At 42.6% G+C, this 22,311-nt stretch overlaps 1 protein-coding gene across 2 annotated transcripts in view; it reads right to left on the bottom strand.

The window, feature by feature from the left end:
* The window catches only part of WDR90 (WD repeat domain 90), a 247,472-nt gene that overhangs the window by 26,396 nt on the left and 198,765 nt on the right, over positions 1–22,311 (bottom strand). For both annotated transcript variants that reach the window (XM_033914400.1, XM_033914401.1), the window contains 4 exons: positions 15,676–15,778; positions 15,301–15,422; positions 14,492–14,651; positions 531–721 (listed from right to left, as the gene is read on the bottom strand). In XM_033914400.1, the coding sequence (XP_033770291.1) occupies positions 531–721; positions 14,492–14,651; positions 15,301–15,422; positions 15,676–15,778 (576 nt within the window). The remainder of the gene's footprint in view (positions 1–530; positions 722–14,491; positions 14,652–15,300; positions 15,423–15,675; positions 15,779–22,311) is intronic.

Below are 22,311 nucleotides of genomic sequence, written 5' to 3'. Positions count from 1 at the left end.
GACAGCAAGGGAGAGATTCAGGGACAGGCAATGCCTAACACACACAGTGTTATGATTGTTGCAGTAGTCCTGGTCTCACAGCGTCTGGATAGGTAGACTACTACTCATTTTCTATAGCGCTACAAGAGGTACACAGCGATATACACACTATATGCAGGTATCTGTCCATAGTGGGCTCACATTAAGTTTTTGTGCTTGGGGCAACGTGGAGAACTAAAACAATCATGACACCAGCTGTAAAAGCCTAAGAGAACAAGTGCAGTGTTAGACTGTCTGGCTTCATATCACTTCTGAACTTTCAGTACTAAATTTCCATCAGCCCAGGGGAGCTGCAGCTAAGTCTCCTGTGGTTTTATCACCAGCCTCCCTCAGGCCCTGGGAGAGATCCAGATTGTTTTTCATCTCTTTAGCAGAAATGTATTTCAAGGTCAGGAAAGCAGGAACAAGCAGACTAGATGGGTATAGGATTAAAACAATGCACACGTAAAGATGAGAAATAAATAGAAACCACACATCACACCAACATATACCTTTAGTTTGATACCAGATCCCTGCTGCTCCATCATGCAGAAGTTCACCCCTCCTGGCCCAACACTGGCAAATTCATCAGCAGACATAGGGTTAAACAACACCTCATGGATAGGGTTTGAGAAATGGCTGGATGTCAGCAGCTCATAGCTTACTGTGCTCCATAAAGCAATGGTCCTGTCCCTGTAGTCTCCTAGTGATACCATAAATAAATGCAAAGTTTGAGAATATACAAATGGAATATGCTCTACTTGTGCACAAAGTATCCGTACCTCTCGCTTACGATATTTCTGTCCCAACTAAAGTAATCAGTTCTCACTCACTCACAAAACCACTGTCATTACTACTGTAACCTATAACCTAATCAGTGCAAGGAAAAATTAGATTATACCTACTGATTTTCTCTCCTTTATTCCCAATAGATCAGTCTAGAATCTATGGGTTGTATGCCTGTCGACAAGCGGATACAGACAGAAAAATAAAACAACTCTCTGTGATTCAAGCCACAAGAGCTCCGTACAACTTCAGATACTTAGTATTCTGACTGACAAAGCAATTGGCCATATGCTATTTGTTCTATATTTGTCACTCGAATGTATTTTTGTTCATATATTATTCCTAAAAATTTGGAAGATTAATTTGGAAAAAATAATTCAAACCTGAAAGATAAAAAGCTGGTAACTTAAAAGGAAAAGAACAGAAATTTAGTAGACCTATTAACCACTGATATATTAGGACAAGCCTCAGGACTGGTCTGGCAGGACTAAAAGAAAGAAATTAGAAGGTAAAATCCAACTACTCCATCCTTAGCACCCTTACCAGATCAGCCTAGAACCTTTGGGATATAGCAAAAACACTTCAGAAAATGGGTTGATTCTTAAAACCCTACCAGTATCCAAACTGGCATGAACTCAAGAATTATGCATTCTGATATGAACCAACTAGAACTCTTACAGGCAAGTTCTACTACAAAGAAAAATACTTGCAAGAGAAAGATCTGGCCTTATTAGTCTCAGAAACTGAATATCAATGAGAGCTCACATAAAAGTATCTGACCAGATTTCAGAGGTAAGTGTACCACTTTCCTCTCAAGTGGGGTTTGTCACTCATTTCTTCTCGATGCACAGAAATTATTTTCCTAGTTAGCTCTTTTCTGTGATGGCTTTGTTTTCAGGATGCCGATATAGCTGTTAAACATGCTGAGCGCTGCTTTATTTTGAGGGCACTTTTTTTCTAATATGCTATTGGGCTTATAATCGAAAGAGAAAAACATCCAAAGGTAAGTTGGCACTTGGACGACCATTGTCAAAATACGTCCAAGTGCCGATAATAAACCAGGTTTTGGACGTATTTAAAAACGACCTAGGCCTTCACAGTGTTGCTGAACGACCAGAGCTAAACAGGGCATTTCAGGAGGAGTGTCGAGGGTGGGAATTGGGCAGGATATGGGCCGGCTTAGTCGTACTGCATGAACGTTTTACAACACAGCATAGACGAAACTTGGATGTTGTAATTTAGACCATTTAAAACAAGGTCTAAGTCACAAAAACCAACTTAAAGTGACCAGATAAGCACTGCAAACACATAGTACAGACCCCCATACACTACCCCCGTGATCACCAACCTCCCCCACCCCCATAAAAATCGTAAATCATAACTTTTAAATTTTGCATCCAGAACATCAGTACCTGGCATAGGAAGGAAAGCTTAGTCGCGCTGCAGAGGCGTCTTAAGTGGTTTTGAGGGTGGGTTAGGGACCCATGGAGAGAAGGACCCATGCCCATAAGCCACTGTAATGACTGCATTGATGGTGAAACATGTGCACTCCCCTGAAAATACCCCAAACCCTTTTGTACTGCCCTATAAGTGACTCCTGCAGCCATAAGGGCTATTGGGGTGGTAGATAGGTGGGTCTAGGAGATTCTGGAGGTGGTTTGGGGGGGCTCACCATTACCTATAAGGGAGCTGTAGTTAGATGATTACGTGGCACCCTTTTTGTGAAGTTCACAGCAGTACCCTGTAAGGTAGCCCACTGTTTAGATGCCCTGTGTGTGTGTCCTGTCCATCACTTTGCAGACCCCTCCCACGTCCAAAAGATTTGTTTCTAGGCATTTTGGACTTGGACAAAAAGTTGGACAAAAATGTGGTATAAAGATGGACGATTTAGCGATCTGGACGATCAGGTGGCTGGACTTATAGTTAGATGATTTTCTAAAAAATATATTTTTTGGATGTATTGTTTGAAAATGTGTCCTACGCTGTTTTTTTACTTTGGACGACTTGTGACAGACAAAAACGAACTTAGACATTCCTTTCGATTATGCCCCTCCATGGCTTCTGCAAAGATTTTAATCAGACCCCAATTTCTGTAGGTGATGCAGTACTGTTTTATCTGGTGTGATCTCCGCAAAGCTTTTAATTCAGTACTGAGAGTTAAAATAAAACATAGTAAATGACGGCAGATAAAGACCCGAGTGGTCCATCCAATCTGCCCAACCATACATGCGCCATAAATTAATTATTTAGTTTAAATGGTCCTTTTGCTTAGATATTTCTGGGCCAGAAACCCAGAGCCCTGCCCAATAGTGTGCTTAGTTGTTTGCAATGCGGTACTTGCTGATCAATTTTGGAGGCACTATATTTTTTGGTGCAATATCTGCAAAAAGTTCTACAGCATAGTTCTTTTTCCTTGGCTTAGTGAACCTCAGAGTTCAAGTTCAAGTTTATTTATTCTTGATGAATCGCCTATATAAATTGCTAGGCGATGTACAATGAAATAACATGTATTAATAAGTGAAACAAGTACAATATTAATAGTGACATAAAAAACAGTCCACTGCCCCATACTTTTTTACTGAATCTCAATTACAGTAGTCATTTTGTTTTCTCCTTTTGTGAAGACTAGCTCTTCTTCAGGTCCTTCTGGTTTGCAGACATTTTGTCTCAGACAAGTAACATAGAAGATGATGGCAGATAAATATGATATATAAAATACTAGTTGTTTAGCCCGTTACATTAACGGGTGCTAGAATATATGTGTAGACTTAGGCATTTCTTTTTTTCTGTATGTTTGTCTTTATTTCTCTCTTCCTACCCTCTTTCTGTCTCACTCTCTGACCCCGTCTGTCTTTCTTTCTTTATGTCTCTCTCTATGCCCCGTTTGTCTTTGTCTTTTTTTAATTTTTCTCTCTCTCCCCCTATCTGTCTTCACTTCTCCCTTACTTTTACCTCCCCCTGTCCAGCAGCACCCCTTCACTGTTTTCCCCTGTCCAGTAGTACCCCCCCTTTCTCCCTTCCCTTCTCCCTATCCAGCATCTGCTAGGCTGTGCATCCTCAGAGCTTTTGCTAGGATGGCCCGACTCGCATTATCAAAGTGGGATGGCTTAGCAAACACCCTGCTGCTGCACAGCTCCATGGGAGTGATAGACTGGGTGTAGGCGTTAGCGACGGAGGAGGAGGCAGACACTATGCTCTCTATTCCTCGGCCGTCTCGGCAGCAGGTTCCCTCGGTTACCGAGGTCGGGCCCCTCAGTGAGGCACTAGGTCGGTATGGCGGCATTGGGGTATTGCAGTTTATTGCTGCCTTTGTTTAAAGTTGAAGCCGGAGGTGGAGAGCCCGACTGGCTGCCGAGGTTTTGTTCCTGCAGCAATCTTTCCTCTCAGGTAGGAATGTTGCTGGGAAAACATGCGCAGGCTCCTACTGCGAATGCGGGGACACGGCACCACAGAAGCACGGGAACATGAGGATTGAAGTGCGCATGCGCGCTAAGGGTATTATTATTATAGCAGATGCATCTCTTTGATCACTGTTTTGGATCCTGACCTTCAGGATTTTTCATCTCTTTTTTGGGCCCTTTTGAATTGACAGAAAGGTTAAGTCTTCAAGTGGTATAACTTCTTCTAATTTCTATGTGATGTGCATTCTGAAGTTTTTGAGCTGGCAGTGGGCTTCTGCAGATGTAGCTTTATTTTATTAGCTCTTTGCAGTGGCGTACCTAGGATATGTGGCACCCGGGGCCCATCATTTTTTGACACCCCCCCCCCCCCCATGTAAAAATTTTTTTTTTTTTTTTTTGCAATAACCATGAAATGGAATAAATGGTCAGAATAGAAACAGGCAGTGAAAATTTTCTTTTATTGAACCTCATATATGTAACCATTATTCCAAACATAACATAACATAAATTATGTCTAAATTGTCATGACATTAGAAGTACATATGGAGTAGTTGCAGGTGATGCTTGGGACAGTTCTGATTGTGTTAGTTCGGTTTTATGTGTTTTTTGAATAGAAGGGTTTTTATTTCTTTTTGAAGGTTTTGCAGTCTGTGGTTGATATCAATTGGTTGTAGAGTTGGGGGTCGAGTGTTGCAGCTCGAATGGCTAGGAGGTTGTCGAACAGTTTTTTTCTTTTGACGTTTTTGGTTGGAGGGTGTGTGAATGGTGCACAAGTTCTCCTATGTCTGTTTGAAGTGGATTGAATTATTTAGCTGAAGAAATTAGTTACCCCCCATTCCACACACATTAATTCTCTTCCATTTTTGTTCCCATTATAAAAAACACTGATAAGTTCCCAGAAAAAAAATACATTAAAATAAGAAGTGAAAACAAAGGCCCCTACAGATGAGAACATAACATAAGAATAGCCTAACTGGGTCAGACCAATGGTCCATCATGCCCAGTAGCCCATTCTCATGGTAGCCAATCCAGGACACTAATACCTGGTCAAAACCCAAAGAGTAGCAACATTCCATGCTACCGATCCAGGGCAAGCAGACACTTCCCCCATGTCTTAATAACAGATTATGGACTTTTCCTCCAGGAATTTGTCCAAATCTTTCTTAAAACCAGCTACACTATCTGCTTTTACCATAACTTCTGGCCACTTCATTTTTAAGTTTAGATCTTTCCTTTCAAACAGAGACCTTGCTAGATGTCAAATACAGCACAAGGTAACTTCACATGGACTTAGCTGTGCAGGAAATGTGAATCTCCTCATACACCCACCATATAGTGCAAAAATGTGCAAAGGTCTGTTTTTTTCTTTCAATCACTACATAGCCTAATGCCACACAAGCAGCGCTGTTACAAACATATTCTGTAGGTCAATGCTAAGGATAACAAAGTTTCCTTCCTTGGACCAGAAGGAGATAAACCACTGGAAGAGATCCCAAAACAACACCCAAAGACCCACTCAGTGTGTGAATCAGTTGAGTGGAGTGGACTAACTGGGGGGTGGAAATGGGCCCGGAGTTTGCTCAGCAGAATTTCCCAGACCACCTCTTCCTCTCAACACATTGACACGCTGCCACCATCACCACTAGGAACACCTCACTGGGTAGGCCAGCTATGCTATAAACTTTATAAAACACATTATTATATTTTCTTATAAAGCACATATTTTAACTGACCTCTCTGACATCCTCAGCCTTTCCATTCACAAAAATAGAAGGAAGAAAAGTTCCCATTTCCTGCTGTCTCATGTCCCCGGCCTATACAATATTTTTTTTCTGCAGACCCTTCAAAAGTCTGACCAAATCCTCGTTTCACTTGCATTATAAAGTACTGAGGATGCCATCTCTCCCCAATCCCAGGTCCTAAAGTCTAAGACAGTAGCGCAAACTAATGCTGCCAGATACAGGAAAAAAAAATTTTGATTCGATTCAGCCCTATTGAATTGGTTTTTCAATTCGATTTTCTTGCCCAGTTGGGTGATTTTTTTCAAAACTCCTGGTGGGTTTTATAGCTTTTTCACCCCCTTTGGCTTCTCCTAACCACACTGGCGCTGTGGTGTAAATAAAATAAAGAAACAAAAAGGACTTTTCCTCTTTCTGTTAAATCCTAGCTCACGTTTGCAGTCCAACACCAGCTCTGGCAGGATACACATTTCAAATCTGACATGTTATAATCACAAAACAGAAAATAAAATTAATTTTTCTACCTTTTGTTGTCTGGTTATATTTCAAATCTTGTTGGTCCAAGGCTCTGGTTTTCTTCTGATAACTTGCTTGCCAGGGTCTCCTTCTTTCTGCATGCTAACCATCCATCTGCCAACTCTGTCCTCCCTTTCCATTTCCCTTCCCTTCCCAGGAAGTCTGGTATCTTTCCTTTTTTTCATCTCCCTCCACAGATCCACCTTTTCTTAAATACCCTTTCATCCGGCATCTCTCCCTCCTTCCCCACCATCCCAGAGTCCACCATCTCTCCCTTTCTTTTCCTAATTACCCTCCTATCCAGTATCTCTATCCCTCCTCCACACCATCCCTTGTGTCCAATTTCTCTCCCTTTCTGTTCCTTCCCTCCCTAAATCCCATGGTCCATCATCTCTCTCCCTCTCCTCTATTTTCAGACCCATTATTTCTTCCCCCCCCCCAAAGTTTGGCATATGCATGTCTCTTTGAACACCCCCTTCCCTCCGTGTACTTCTAAATCATGGTCCCCCCCCCAAAGGCCTGTCCCCCCTTAAAGGTCTGCCAGTCCCACCTTGAAGGCCTGCACCCCCCTTGTAGCTTCTCCCCCCCTTGTAGGCCTGTCCCCCCCTTGAAGGCCTGCACCCCCTTGAAGGACTGCACCCCCCCCCGAAGGCCTGCACTCCCTTGAAGGTCTGCACCCCCCCGAAGGCCTGTCCCCCCCCTTGAAGGCCTGTCCCCCCCTTGAAGGCCTGTCCCACCCCCTTGTAGGCCTGTCCCCCCCTTGTAGGCCTGTCCCCCCTTTAAGGCCTGCCTGCCTGCCTTTCCCCCCCTTGAAGGCCTGTCTCCCCCTTGAAGGCCTGCACCCCCCCTTGAAGGCCTTTCCCCCCCCTTGTAGGCCTGTCCCCCCCCCCTTGTAGGCCTGTCCCCCCCTTGAAGGCCTGCCTGCCTTTCCCCCCTTGAAGGCCTGTTCCCCCCCTTGAAGGCCTGCACCCCCTTGAAGGTCTGCACCCCCCAAAGGCCTACACCCCCCCCGAAGGCCTACACCCCCCCCGAAGGCCTGCACCCCCCTGAAGGCCTGCCTGCCCCCCTTGAAGGCCTGCACCCCTCCCCCCCGAAGGCCTGTCCCCCCTTGAAGGCCTGCCTGCCTGCCTGTCACCCCCTCCCCCTTGAAAGCCTGCTTGCCTGCCCGCCCGCCCCACCCTGAAGGCCTGATGCCCCGACCCACCCCGAAGGACCGCTCGCCCCCCTGGCCTCCCCGCACCACCTATGAAGCAGCCGCAGCAGGATCGCGAAGTCAGCGTCAGCGATCCCTGCGCTGCTTCCTGCGCCACGGTCCCGCCCCTCCTCTGACGTCAGAGGAGGGGCGGGATCGCGGCGCAGGAAGCAGCGCAGGGATGCTGACGCTAACTTCGCGATCCTGCTGCGGGCTGCTTCACAGGTGGTGCAGGAAGGTCAGTGGGGCGAGCGGTCCTTCGGGGGTGGCGGGGGACTGAACGGCAAGGCCGGGAACACCCCCTTAGGGCTGGCACCCGGGGCGGCCCGCCCCCCCCCGCTTCCCCATAGGTACGCCACTGGCTCTTTGTTAACCACCAGTTGACCTTCTAAGAGACCTCATGCCTTCCTTTCCAGGGCTTGACATTCTCTAATCATTCAGATAGATTTGAAATTCATTAAACATTCCCGCAGGAAGTAATTTCCTTTTCTTGCATATTTCTGTTTATCCTCTGAGCTACTACCCTTGAAATAGTATTTCTTTTCAATTTAATTTTTCTTCTGGTCCTACATCTTAGACTGACTGGATCCAATCCCTGATTTATTTGGAAGCTTGGATAATATTCTTGCTTCTTAGTAAAACTTTCATGGGGTTTTCAGAGGCTTTTTAGCATTTGAACTTTTGACATCTTTTATCAGAGCAAGGATAAAATATTTCTACATTACATTGGTTTCCTAATTCTTCTGAGAGTACTTAAGAACATACAAATAGCCTTACTGGGTCAGACCAATGGTCCATCTAGCCCAGTATTCTGCCTTCATGGTGGCCAATCCAGGTCATAAGTTCCTGGCAAAAAACCAAATAGTAGAAACATTCCATGCTACCAATCACACGGCAAGAAGTGGCTTCCCCCATGTCTGTTTCAATGGCAGACTATGGACTTCTTGGTGTTCCCACATCAGAAGAGTAATCATCTGGCAGCGCCAGCCTTTTTTTTTTTTTAACCAGCTACTTCTACCATGCTCCTTCCCAATTTAGAGAAGATTCTTTTGGAAGCAGACTTTATGTATATCTCATTCCTTCTTTGGTGGGGGGGAGGCTTAGATCTAATGCAGCCTTTATTATGATCTACACATATAATGATCTTGATACACTGTCCTCGTTGGAATTCCAGAGTTCTGCTTTCACCTGGTTTTCTTCCTATTTCTCCTATCACATCTTCAATGTAAGCAATGGTGGTCCCTCCTCCACAGCCTTCTCACTATCAACTGGTGTACCTCAAAGCTCTGTCCTGGGACCACTCCTTTTCTCAATGTACACTTGCTTATTTGGAGCACCGATCTTCTCCCATGGCTTCCAGTATCACCTCTCTGCTGATGACTTCCAGATCTACTTCTCTGCACCCAGACCAGAGTCTCAGCCTGCCTAACATTGCTGCCTGGATGTCTCACCACCATCTAAAACTGAAAATGGCTAAAACGGAGCTGTTCATCTTCCCACTTAAACCTGCCTTCCCACTTCCCCCGTTCTCTGTGGACAACACTCTCATCCTCTCATGCTTGCAATCATCTTTGACTCCTCTCTCTCCTTTACTGCCCAGATGCAACATATCACTAAAACATGCTGATTCTTCATCTACAATATTACCAAAATCTGACCCTTCCTCCCTGAGCATGCTACTAAAACCCTTATCCACGCCATCATCACCTTGCGCTTAGATTACTGCAACTAGCTACTCTCAGGTTTTCCCTCAGCATCTTTCTCCTCTTCAATCCTTCCACAATTCGGCTGCACAACTTATATTCTTTGAGAGCCGCTATAGTCACATTACCCCTCTCCTAAAGTCATTTTATTCGCTCCCATCCATTTCTGAATACTGAAACTCCTTTTAGTGACCTACAAATGCTGCCCCTCATATTTTTCTTCACTTATCTTCCTCTATGTTCTCCCTCCACGAGCTACTGTGTCCTTCTCTGCCAACTCCAGAATCCGCCCTTCAATCTTGCTGGGCCATATGCCTTGAACAAACTACCCAAATCCCTTTGGTGGGCTCTGTCTCTGGTAGTGTTCAAGTCTAAATTAAAAGCCCACCTCTTCGATACTACTTTCAACTCCTAACTCCTCAGGTTCTGCATCCCATATCATGCCTGTCTGTCCAAGTTAGATTATAAGCTCTTCCGAGCAGGGATTGTATTAAATATCAAAATGTGCAGCACTGTATATGCCTTTCAGCACTATAGAAGTGATAAATAGTAATAGTAGTAGTTCAGATCCCTAGGGTGTTTTTTTCCAGTATTCATACCTTTAGACCTTAGGGTTCAGGTTTGTTTGCACTCTGGCATTCTTTCTTCTCAAATTACTGTCCTCCTTGCCTCCACAGCAAGTTAATCTTTGCTGGATGGTTACAACTATGAATGATTATGAATTAGAATTTTCAGTTATAGTCTTGGCTCTGATTTTTATAGTTCTCAAATTCAGCCATATTTTAGAGTCTACTATCAATTCATTTACCTCCATTCTACTCTGTTATCTCTAGAAAGCAATCAGACTGTTTGTCTTTCCAATGTTATTCTTCTTTGCTCAAGGTGAAGTGCTCCTTGATGCTGCATACAAGTGCGTTCTTCTATTTGCTTGAAAGGAAAGCTCGTGATAGCTCAATCTACAATTCTCTTTCTTGGATATTAAATGTTTTACCTCTCTTTCTTTTATTGAAAACTAAGAGGTGCAGTCTCTCTCCTGCAAACCACTTTTGTCCTTATAGTTTGGTAAAACGCTTCTATTCCCCTCTCTTGGAAATTACAACTACAGTACAAGTTCAAAAATACAGACTACCTGGGGATGGGGACAGTTTGAAGGAGACAGATACATTCAAGATAATGAAGAGACAGAAACATTCAAGATAATGAAGGGAATAGACTTAGTAGATAAAGACAGGTTGTTCACCCTCTCCAAGGTAGGGAGAACGAGAGGGCACTCTCTAAAATTAAAAGGGGATAGATTCCTAAGAAAGTTCTTCACCCAGAGAGTGGTGAAAAACTGGAACGCTCTTCTGGAGGCTGTTATAGGGGAAAACACCCTCCAGGGATTCAAGACAAAGTTAGACAAGTTCCTGCTAAACCAGAACGTATGTAGGTGAGGCTAGACTCAGTTTTGGCTCTGATCTTTGACCTAAGGGCCGCCGTGTGAGCGGACTGCTGGGCACGATGGACCACTGGTCTGACCCAGCAGCGGCAATTCTTATGTTCTTTAAAATTCAATCTCTCTCCAGTATCAGAATAAGAAAATGCTAGAGCCCAAAGGAGAGGGCCTAGGTCCCCAAGTGACATCTGCTTTTCCATTTACTTCTCTTTCCTTGCTGCAAGTTCACACCAGCATCTCAATAACATTATATTGGTAGCAGTTACTTCTTCCTGTTGTTCCACATATGCCAGTGCAACCTCAGTTGTCTTGACCCCGTCCACTGTGACTGACTTACAATTTTATCAACTGCATGTTCAGCCACACTTGAGATGTCCTCATTGGCATCATCTACATTCCCATTCCTGTTCACTATAGCAATCACATCAGTCAGTTAGTTCTTCTTGCTCATCTGTCTGCATCCATTCTTATGTCAGCCTCACACACATTCTCAAAGCACGGTATTTCCTGTAACAAAGGATGGAGATTTTCCTCAGATGTTCAGTGTTGTATCCTTGTTCATTTTCATTCTCAGGAATAACTTCCTCCATGATTTTGCTAGTGTTGGGGGTTTGTTTTCATTCCATGACTAAGCGATCCAGTAGATAACATTTTGATGTTCACTTTCTTTAAAATTTCATTCTTTTCCCTTCATCTAATGTCCAAACAATAAGGTTTCCAATACACCCTGGTCCACTGACTGACACAATGATGTGACACTGGGAGATAGAAAAGCACTCTAATGACAGTACTTCTCACTTCACCCTCATTGGAATGAAATAGGAAGAATGCTTTCTTAGAGAGGTTTATAATTTTCAAGATATTTTCTACTTGAAAAACCAGTTATGGAAAATGTCTTTGTCCATCCAGGCATTCCTCTGGTTCCTATAAGACAGTGGAATGAGCCATGTTTTAAAGGCCCTAGGATTTTTTGACTTTCCAGTGAAAGTCAGTGGTAATTTACATTTACCAGTTGCATTGCTAAAGGCTACAATAGTCACTCTTTCTTTACTCCATTTATAACCTGGAGCCGAGACCTTGAGCCATGATGCAAGAGTTCTTGATGGCAACACTTTCAATTTAACTTGGTTTCATCACAGTTGTATATCTGGTCCCTTGATTTGACATCCTTTCTAAAAAGATGCTAAAATTTCAACTTGAATTTGCTGACAGCTTTTCCTCAGCAAAACAGAATTCCCTCATTCCATATCTTTTCTTCCAATAAAATCAAGCCACCTGATACTAGCAGTGAAATTAGGGTCATTGTCACTGAATTCCATTTGCAAAACCAGGGTTTTCTCTTGCATAAAGGCTCTAATATAAGTATGTCTGTCTCTTTGCTGTGTGAATCACAGGAATAGTGCTTTGTTTAGCTTCTCATTTTTTTTACAAATAGTTTTTCTAGTGTTCAATGAGGAAGTAGAGACATGATTTGAGCCTCATTTCTCCAGCACCCTATTATTTTTCTAGTCAATAATTATTACTCTCTCCACTCCTAACTCTTGCATTTTCTTAGACGGATTTACCCGTCAATTTTTTTTAAATGACAAAGTTTCTACTCTACAGACAAAACAACCTTTTTCTCCTTTTGACTGACCATTTCAGAAGTGATCTTTAACAGATCTGATGGAGAAGAATTAAAAATGTTGCAGGAATTGGCCACGTATTTGGTCTTGGAGGATAAGATGTACAATGTCTGCGTCTATGAGGTAAACATGGTTTTTCCTGTTGCATAGAGCACTCTGGACCCCTGTTCGCTTACAAAAATTGGATTGCTCTAAGTCTAATAGATGTTGGCATTGTCATCTTGAGGCTGGAACTCTAGATCATTTATTATTTTATTGTCCTTTTATTAATAATTTTTGGAAATTGATCTGGGGTCAAATAAATTGTATGTTAGAGAATCCTGTGGCCCTATCATATGACACAGTTTTGTTTGGAATGTCTATGAGGGCCAAAAGTCAAATTTCATCAAATAATAACAAACTGTTAATGATTTTAACAGGAGTTGCCATCCAACATATAACACATAACTGGAAAGACTATAGAGGATTGAATTATTGTTTCTGGTGGAGTTCGGTTTGTCAGGTGTATGAAATGGAAAAAACATTGGCAATCAAGAGAGGTTATTATAAGAAATTTAAAGAGGTGTGGAGACCATTAATTGAGTATTATAATAAATAAATAATTATATTTATCCCCATTAAATATATGTAGGGGGGAGGAGGGATGGGTGGGTTTTATGACATTATGAGGGGTAATATATGGAAAGGGAGGGAGGGGAGATAATTTATGGTATAAAATGAATGTAGAGTTTCAAGTGAAGAATGTATAGTATGACTTGAATTATAGTACACTTGTTTGCATAATGTAAAAACGAATAAAGATATTTAAAAAAAAAAAAAAAAATGTTGCAGGAAAAGAATAAAGCTAGCCATGTGTTCCAGAATCTTACCAATACAAACAGTGTTCCTGGGTCACAATAGTGCTGTTTTGCAATAAAAGCAGGGTCCCAGGTCCAAAAACTTAGTCTCAAGTGTGAGGCTTTCCTCTGTTACACTAGAAAATGGAAATAGACGCCGCGTGCTTCTTAACAGTGATGCAATGACATCACTTGGGGGGAGGGGTCCGTTGGATATACTAGATGATTGGATCTGCAAAGGTCAGATAATTGAGACTGTTCTGTATTCTTAAAAGATCTCTCTTAGACTCTGGAGTTCTGTCTTAACTTGGCTGAAGCAATCTCCTCCAGTTCATGCTGGGACTATATTCATCTATCAATTTTAAATTTAACGCTTCCACTTCTTTTCTTTGTTGGCAGCTGCATTTGAGTTATGTGCAACAATTTTCCCTAATTTTTTCTGTTGTTAATAGATAACAGTGGAGTACATCAATACCCCTGGTATAATAATAGAAAGTCAAGTTGGCTCATTTATTTATTGGGCCTAGGGACAAGTTATAATTATCAACATGTTCCCTGTACATGAAGCCTGTAATCTGGCCAAATTCCTGCCAAATGCAACATTGCAACCCCCAGCAGCCATACTGGCACCTGTGTCTGACAAAATACTGAGGGGCTAATATTCAGCTTCTGGAAAGCAGCCCAGCTAACTTCGATGGTCAGCGCTGAGCCTGGATATTCAATGCTGGGACATTTCCGATGACCGGCATTGAGTATCCGGGTTTTATGGCCACTAAAAGGTTAGCTGGCTATGAGATATTCAGCGCTAACCTGCAAGCTTTTGGGCAGCCAAAATAGACCAGCTATTTAAGCGGGCTATCTTAGGCACTAAACCTAGCCAGCCAGCATCTAAATATTTGTGGATAGCCACTAACTAGGATACTCAGTGAGAGACAGCCATCTATCTCCTGCCAACTATTAGTGGTTAGCCAGCCAAATGCTATTTAAATGGCCAGGAGCCATTCCTGGATGGTTAAACAGCACTAAATATCAGGCACCGAGTATCTAAAGCTGCTTGGGGTGAACTACACATAACTATTTTATTGCTCTTTCTCCATCGGCTGGTCAACAGATATACAACCCATGGTTCTGGACTGATCTGGAGAGGATACTAAGGAATAGTCATTTTCTTCTGCTGCTTTTACAATAACCAATTATACCAAATATCCCCAGCCTCTACTAGCAAGCTGTTGCCACTGACCTACAGTGGCTAGGATTCTGTCATCCCGGGAGTACGCCATGACCTGCACTTCTGTTTTGTGATGGTAAAGAAGGGTTTTTTGTGATCCATCTTGTACATTCCATATGCGGATCTGACAGCAAGAAAATCCATTCCCTCGTCCTGAAGCTGAGGCAAGGACCTAGTAGGAGCAAAACTCAATATCACAAGTTGCTCATAGGATCTGTTCTCCTACATGCTTCCACTAGTAAGCTCTTTGCTACATGCAGTCTTCAAATGTACATATGTATATATTCTAATGATCAGACACCTTAAACACCTTATTATATAAGATATAGGTAGGGTGGGGTTGGGATATATGATGTTTGTTAATTGATTTATTATTAGTGGATGGGGTGGGTGGGGAGGGATTCTTTTATACTTTAATGATTATAAGTAAGATTGTTAAGTGATTTGTAAAAGTTTTTTTTTTTAATGAATATTATACACTTGTAAGATGTAAAAATGAATAAAGATTTTTTTTTTAAAAATGTACATATGTGTCTGAACAGTTATTTCTTTTTGCAGATGCCAATTGCATAGCAAACATCTTTATTTATAGATATGTACTAAGCATGTTTGCAGGTGTGCTTTGTTAATACATATATGCTTGCTATGTGTGCATGTAGTATATGAATGTACAAGCTGCATGTATGCATCTTTACATATGTGTTTTGCAGAATTCTTCTGTGTACTTTGCATCACACAGAAATATTTTTTGTTCTGCACAAGTATATACAAATAAGACTTCAGGAGATGAAAAATAAACCCAGAGCTCCAAAAGACTGTACCTGAGCATCATGGGTCACTGCCAGAGTAGAGATTTCTTCAGGGTGCCCAAGCCAGTGTCGTTGGGATCCAGAATGTAGGTCCTCAACCACAATCACAGAGCCACATGTGTAAGCAAAGAATCCTGTGATAGGAATAAGATAGGTTTCTCTTCTCTTTGTCTCACCTTGCAATCAGCATTATTCTTTTGTGTGAATAGATACCAAGAAGAGATGACAACAACTGTGGTTTATACAGTAGTGTCAGTGTAGTTAGAAGGTCTCAGGCAGAAGGAGCTCAGAGAGTGGTGGAAGTAGGACTGGCAGCAGTAATCCAGCCTACATTGCTCTTCCTTATCAGAGCAGATATTCTGAACTCCAGGTGACACTCAATAGTACCTGTGTCTGGGTTCCAGACCATGTTCCCTCTGCCATTTCCGTTGTAACCAATCATTGCTTTAAGAGTCAAACTCCCCTTACATTCCAACAAAGAGGAGAAACCCTGCAAGACAAAACTGCTCTTATACAGGCTGGGACAAAGCAAAAGAGAACAGTTAAATACATCCTCCTCCCTTAAGTACAGGATATTTTTCTTAATAAATTCTGCCCATTTAAAGAAATTCTACAAATTCAGGGTCCATGCATGTACTGGAGAAAGTGTGTGGATGCATGTGTATGAGTAAGAGGAGGGAATGTGGATGAGGGTCAGCAGATCAGAAAATTAAACTACTTACACATATCTGATGTTTTTGATGTTCAGAAGGACAAGTTTGTGAGACTTACTTTCCTTCTTGCTCATAGTGAATGAGTATGTAGATGGGTGGGCATGGGGAGGGGAGAGGTGGGGGCAGACATTTTCAAAGGGATTTCTCTGGGTCTTCTCCAGAGAAAAAAAGGAAGACATTGGGAGCATTCTGAAACCCTGCATGTGCCTCTTTTTTGCTTTCCCCCTCACATACTTTGCACTATCAAAGAGACATCTCCCTGTGGCACCAGTGAAAATTAAGAGGGGAAACTCCACAGGGATTTTTATTTTAAAAATCCAAGTGCCAGAAGTACTAAGCACTAGAGGAGAGCGAGTGCGAGACTGGGCATATTGGAAAGTGATTAAGAGTATGTGTATATATGTTTATGAATACATATACTAGAGGGAGTATCTAAATGTGTGCTTCTGCATAAATAATGAACAATTTTTTTTTCTTGGTTTGTTGCTTTGGTTGGGGAGGAGATGGGTGTGGATTTGAGGCTACTGCTTTCTCTAGTAAAATGTATGAGCATAAGGACATGTTTCATTTGCTTTTGTATGGTTCCTTTTGTATTGTAGCTTTATGACAGTGGAATGTTGGTTTGAATTTTGTTCAATAAGGAGAAATTAGGTTCTTACCTGCTAATTTACTTTCTTTTAGCTTCTCCAGACCAGTAGAGGTTAATCTTTACGAATGGGTATATATCCAATCATGACTGAAAACCAAACTGTGAAATAGTATCAATAATAATAAAACTCTAAGCGCGCATGCGCACTTAGAGTTTTGTGATTCCTGGCTCCGTGAGGTGTGCCCCTGTTTTTTAGGGAAAAAGTGAAGTTTTCAGTATAATGTGGGGGGTTACATCCCCCAAACCCTCCCACAATGCCGGCGCGATCTGTATTCAGTAAAGGGGGGGGGGGTTCCCCACCAACACCTCCGTCGGAGCCCCTTAAAACACTGTTTTTCTTCGGCGTGGGTGCTCAGTTGTCTCGGCGAGCGGCAGTGTTCTGGCCTGCCTCTGTGTTCGAAAATCGAATTTGGCACGGAGGCACACCTCACGGAGCCAGGAATCACAAAACTCTAAGTGCGCATGTGCGCTTAGAGTTTTATTATTATTGATACTATTCCATAGTTTTGTTTTCAGTCTCCACCTGCTGGTCATAATTGGATATATACCCATTCGTAAAGATTAACCTCTACTGGTCTGGAGAAGCTAAAAGAAAGTAAATTAGCAAGTAAGAACCTAATTTCTCTTTATTGAGCAAAATTCAAACCAACATTCCACCGTCATAAAGCTACAATACAAAAAGAACCATACAAAAGCAAATGAAACATGTCCTTATGCTCATACATTTTACTAGAGAAAGCAGTAGCCTCAAAACCACACCCATCTCCTCCCCAATTTCTTCTAGCTCAGTTAAAACCAGTATAAGCCTTCATTTTACTAGGGCCTTCTCCCACTTTAATAGACCCTTCCTCCTGTGGATCCTATTCCAGTCATTGTAGCAATGATCTAGAATTTGGAAGCCATGCACTGGGGCTTTTCCACAGTTCTGTATAATAGTCTCTAATTTTGGCCATGAGATGTTGGCTTTAATGACAACCATGACTCCCTACTACCCAAGGACTGTGAATGCTCTCCATTCTTAGCCAACCTAAGGTATGGATGACCTGATCTGCATTTGCTACCAAGCCACCAGGCTAACCCATAAGGACACTATTTCTTGAAAGCCTATGTATGCTTTCTTTCCATCCCAGCAGGTAGCTCCTTCTGGATACATGTCCTGAGTAACCTGCAGCTTGTATTAAGTTAGTAATTAGAAAGATAGAAACATGATGGCAGATAAAAGCCAAATGGTCCATCCAGTCTGCCCATCCGCAGCATCCACTATCTCCTCCTCTCCCTAAGAGATTTCACCTGCCTGTCTCACACTTTCTTGAATTCAGACACAGTCTTTGTCTCCACCACCTCTACCGGAAGACTATTCCAAGCATCTACCACCCTTTGTATAAAATAGTATTTCCTTAGATTACTTCTGAGCCTATCACCTCTTAACTTCACCCTATATCCTCTCATTCCGGAGCTTCCTTGCAAATGAAAGAGACTAGCCCCATGCATATTTATGCCACGTAGGTATTTAAACTTCTTTATCACATCTCCCCTCTCCTACCTTTCCTCCAAAGTATAAATATTGAGATATTTAAGTCTGTCCCCATACACCTTATGATGAAGACCATTGACTATTTTAGTAGCCTTCCTTTGGAACGACTCCATCCTGTTTATATCTTTTTGAAGGTGTAGTCTCCAGAATTGTACACAATATTCTAAATGAGGTCTCACCAGAGTCTTATACAGGGGCATCCTTCTAGCTTTTGCCATTGCCTTTTCAACCTGTTTGACTACCTTAAGATTAACACATACTATCACAACACAAATCCTGCTCCTCTTTCATACACATAAGTTCTTCACCCCCTAAATTGTACCGTTTCCTCGGGTTTTTGCAGCCCAAATGCATGACCTTGCATTTCTTAGCATTAAATCTTAGCTGCCTAATTTCAGACCATTCTTCAAGCTTTGCTAGGAACTTTCTCATGTTATTCACACCATCAGGGGGGTCTATTCTATTGAAAATTTTGGTATCATCTGCAAAGAGTCAAATCTTACCTGACAGCTCTTCAGCAATATCACTTACAAAAATGTTTAAAAAAATAGGCCCAAGAACCAAATCTTGAGGCACACCACTGGTAACATCCCTTTCCTCAGAGGGATTTCCATTGCCCACCATCCTCTGTTGTCTTCCACTTAACCAGTTCCTGACCCAGTCTGTCACTTTGGGGGTCCATAATGAGGGCACTCAGTTTAATTATTAGATGCCCATGTAGAACAAAGTCAAAGGCTTTACTAATATCTAAATATACCACATCAAGTGCACTCTGTCCAATTCTCTGATCACCCAGTCAAAGAAATTGATCAGATTTGTCTAATAAGACCTGCCTCTAGTGAATCCATGATGCCTTGGGTCCTGTAATCCACTGGATTACAGAAATGTCACTATGGAAGGATTAGGTTCTTACCTCGATAATCTTTCCTGTAGAACTGCATATGATTCCTTATGGATGGGTTAAGCACCTCAACTCGCGAGTTACTTGCAAAAGACATCAATCATTTTCTTCTCTCTGCCCCCTTGTCTCTCTGGGGAGTGCCCCCCCCTCTCCCCTAGGAGACATAATGAAAAAAAGGGGGAGCTCGGAGACCTTCCAAATCCAGATAATTTCAATCTGCTCTGCAATAGTAAAATAAGAGTTAATAAACAACTACCCAACAGAACAACAAGAACAGTGGAGAAACACAAAAAACTCACCTACCTGTGTGCAACCGATACTAACACTTTTATAGCTCATTGCATGGCAAACTGTGCTGACGTGAATTTTGGTACTAGCATGTCATCTCTTCAAAGGCTTTTCCTCTTCTTTGGCTGCCACAAACCAAGGTGAAAATTACTCTTTCAATCCTACAAGCTTCCGGAGGCATAACAGACACCAGACGGGGTAAGGGCATAAAGAATCATATGGTGATCTACAGGAAAGAGGATTATAGAGGTAAGAACCTAATTCTTCCTTCCTGTGCAAACAGCATACGATTCTTTACGAATAAGACATACCAAAACAGTCTTCTGAGTCTAGGGTGGGAAAGGTGAGCCTGTGCCCAACACAGAGGACCTGAAAGCCCCATCTGTTTGTGTGGTCACATCCACTTTGTAAAATTTTGTAAAGGTATAGAGAGTAGACCATGTGGCTGCCCTTCATATTTCATCAGGCAACGCTGCCCTGGACTCTACCCAGGAGGAAGCCACACTTCTGGTAGAGTGAGCTTTCATGGCAAATGGCAGCTGCTTTCCATAGCCAGTGTACGCTGAGGAAATAGCCATGCAGAACCATTGAGAATTAGAAACTTTAGAGGCTGGTCTGCCTTGATGGCTAGCACTGGTGAAGACAAACAGGTAATCTGACAGGCAAAACTTATTTGTCACCTCAAGATAATGCATAATAACTCTCCTGACATCCAGCAACTTCAATACTTTGTCCTGTTTTTTCTTGCCCTTTGGCTGAAAAGCAGGAAGAACTTCCTGGTTGACATGAAATGCTGAAACTACCTTTGGTAGAAAGGAAGACACGGTGTATAGACACCCCTTCTTCCATGAATCTGAGGAAAGGCTCTCTTGCAGGATAATGCTTGCAGCTACGATACCCTCCTTGATAAAGTGATCACGATTAAAAAAAAACCCAAAACCGTCTTCACAATTAGATCCAAAATAGACGCCTCCATCAGAGGCTCATACAGCACTTTAGCGAGGGCCCACCACCAGTGGAACCTCTTTGGTGTAACTCCTCAAATGCAAAACACAGGACACCTGAAGAATAAGCTCTTGGAGCTCTTCACGGTGAAAAATGTGTACCACAGATGAATCCTCCCTGTGAGCGGCTCAGACAGCCAGTCATCCACATCGTCCATTCCCCCCCCCCCCCCCCACACACACACCAGAGGGTCCTGCAGGTCCCCAGAGAGACCTAGGTCCTCATCAGGGGACAAAACATCATCCAAGAACATATTGTCCTCCCATGAGGAAGGGCTGTGGCTTACAGGTTTAGTTGCTGCCTCTGCACCCAGAGGTTGTGAGATCAAATCCCAGTGCTCCTCCTTGTGCCCACCGCTTTGAATGCCAGCTTTGAAATGCCAAAGCGACATAAAGGCAGTATACAACTCCCCATTCCCCCTTTTCTTTTCCCATGAAACACACAGCTGCTTAGGTGAGGATGGAGGAGGCTAAGGAGGTACTGGTGCTGACAAAGACCCCCCCCCCCCAAATAAGACCAAAACTATCGAAAAGGAGCCAGGACCACCAGCCGTGTGCATGCATTACGCCTTGTATATGGCGAGAACAAAATCCACGGGACAAAATGGAAATTATAGAAACTTTATTAAAATTTGGGAGCCATTAACATTGTTTTGTCATGATTAAATGCCATTTTTCTTTTTCCTGTGGAAGATACATTATTTTATTTTAGAATAAGGGTGGGATGGTTTTGGAGAGTTATGTGACAGATATAATATCAGGGTGGGAGGGAAGGGGGGAGGAGGGATTCTTATTTATGTAAAGAGAATGATGTTATGATTTTCAAGTGATGTGTTAATTGTTGGTATGATTTTTGTACACTTGTTGAAAGATTAAAAAATGAATAAAGAATAAAAAAAAAAAAAAAAAAAATCCACGGGACAGAATCATGCTCCCCAGCAGATGAAGAGGCCTGCAAGACCTGTTTATGCCTTTCCAATATAAGTGGGAGCTCTTGAGAAGACTCAGCCACAATGGCGGAGTTTCCTGCCAAAGAAGAAAAGCCAGCTGAAAAAAGTATCTCTGAGGCCAAGAGCATTGAGAAAAGGCCTAAAAAAGCAAAGCTGTGTTAAAGGAATCCCCAGAAAAAGCCAGATGTGCTGTTAAGGGAATCCCCAGTAACTTCAGCAGTAAGGAAAGCCTGGTCTCTCCCTTCCTCCTCCCATCGACAACCACAACAGCTGGAAAATCCCCAGCACAGTTGGTGGTTAGGGAACCTTGGGCCTTATTATAAGTTTTAAAAATGAATAAAGTTTAAAAAAAAAAAAAAAAAAAAAGAGGGAAAGAGACACAGCTATTCTCCGCCAATCCTCCTGGCCAGTTGCAGGGTCAGATCAGCCTACTCACAAGTGCCTGACTCTGCAGGGGCGAGCACCACTCCCAGGGAATCTATTCCTGAGCTCCAAGTTTTAGAGCAGGTCATCCAGGTAGGTGCTTCTTTGAAAAGTGTGACTCTCCTGGCTTCAGACCCCAACATCTGGCCCTTCTCCCAGGCAGCTGTCCCAGGACTACTGGGAACCTTTTACCACAAGGAATCCTTGAACAAGAATGGATTAATTCTCAAAAATAAAAAATCTAGTGCAGAGCAGATGAAAATACATCATCTCAATTCACTTGCAGATGTTAAGACTGAGGAGATGGAGCACTGCCCGGAGAGATAAGTGGGTGAAGAAGAAGAAAATTATTGATGTCTTTAGCAATTAACTCGTGAGTTGAGATGCTTAACCCATCCATATAGAATTGTATGCTGTAATTTCCTACTTCTTCCTTATTTTCACTTTTGTGGAGAGGGACCACATCCGCCCTTTTCTAGTCCTCTGGTACCACTCTCGACTCTAGAGAAGCATTGAAAAGGTCAGCCAGCGGAGCCACCAGAACTTCCCTGAATTCCTTTG

The sequence above is a fragment of the Geotrypetes seraphini genome, chromosome 11, assembly GCF_902459505.1.
Source record: "Geotrypetes seraphini chromosome 11, aGeoSer1.1, whole genome shotgun sequence".
Lineage (NCBI taxonomy): Eukaryota > Metazoa > Chordata > Amphibia > Gymnophiona > Dermophiidae > Geotrypetes > Geotrypetes seraphini.
Note: the sequence above shows the minus strand (reverse complement) of the source record. Positions and strands in the feature narration are given on the sequence as shown.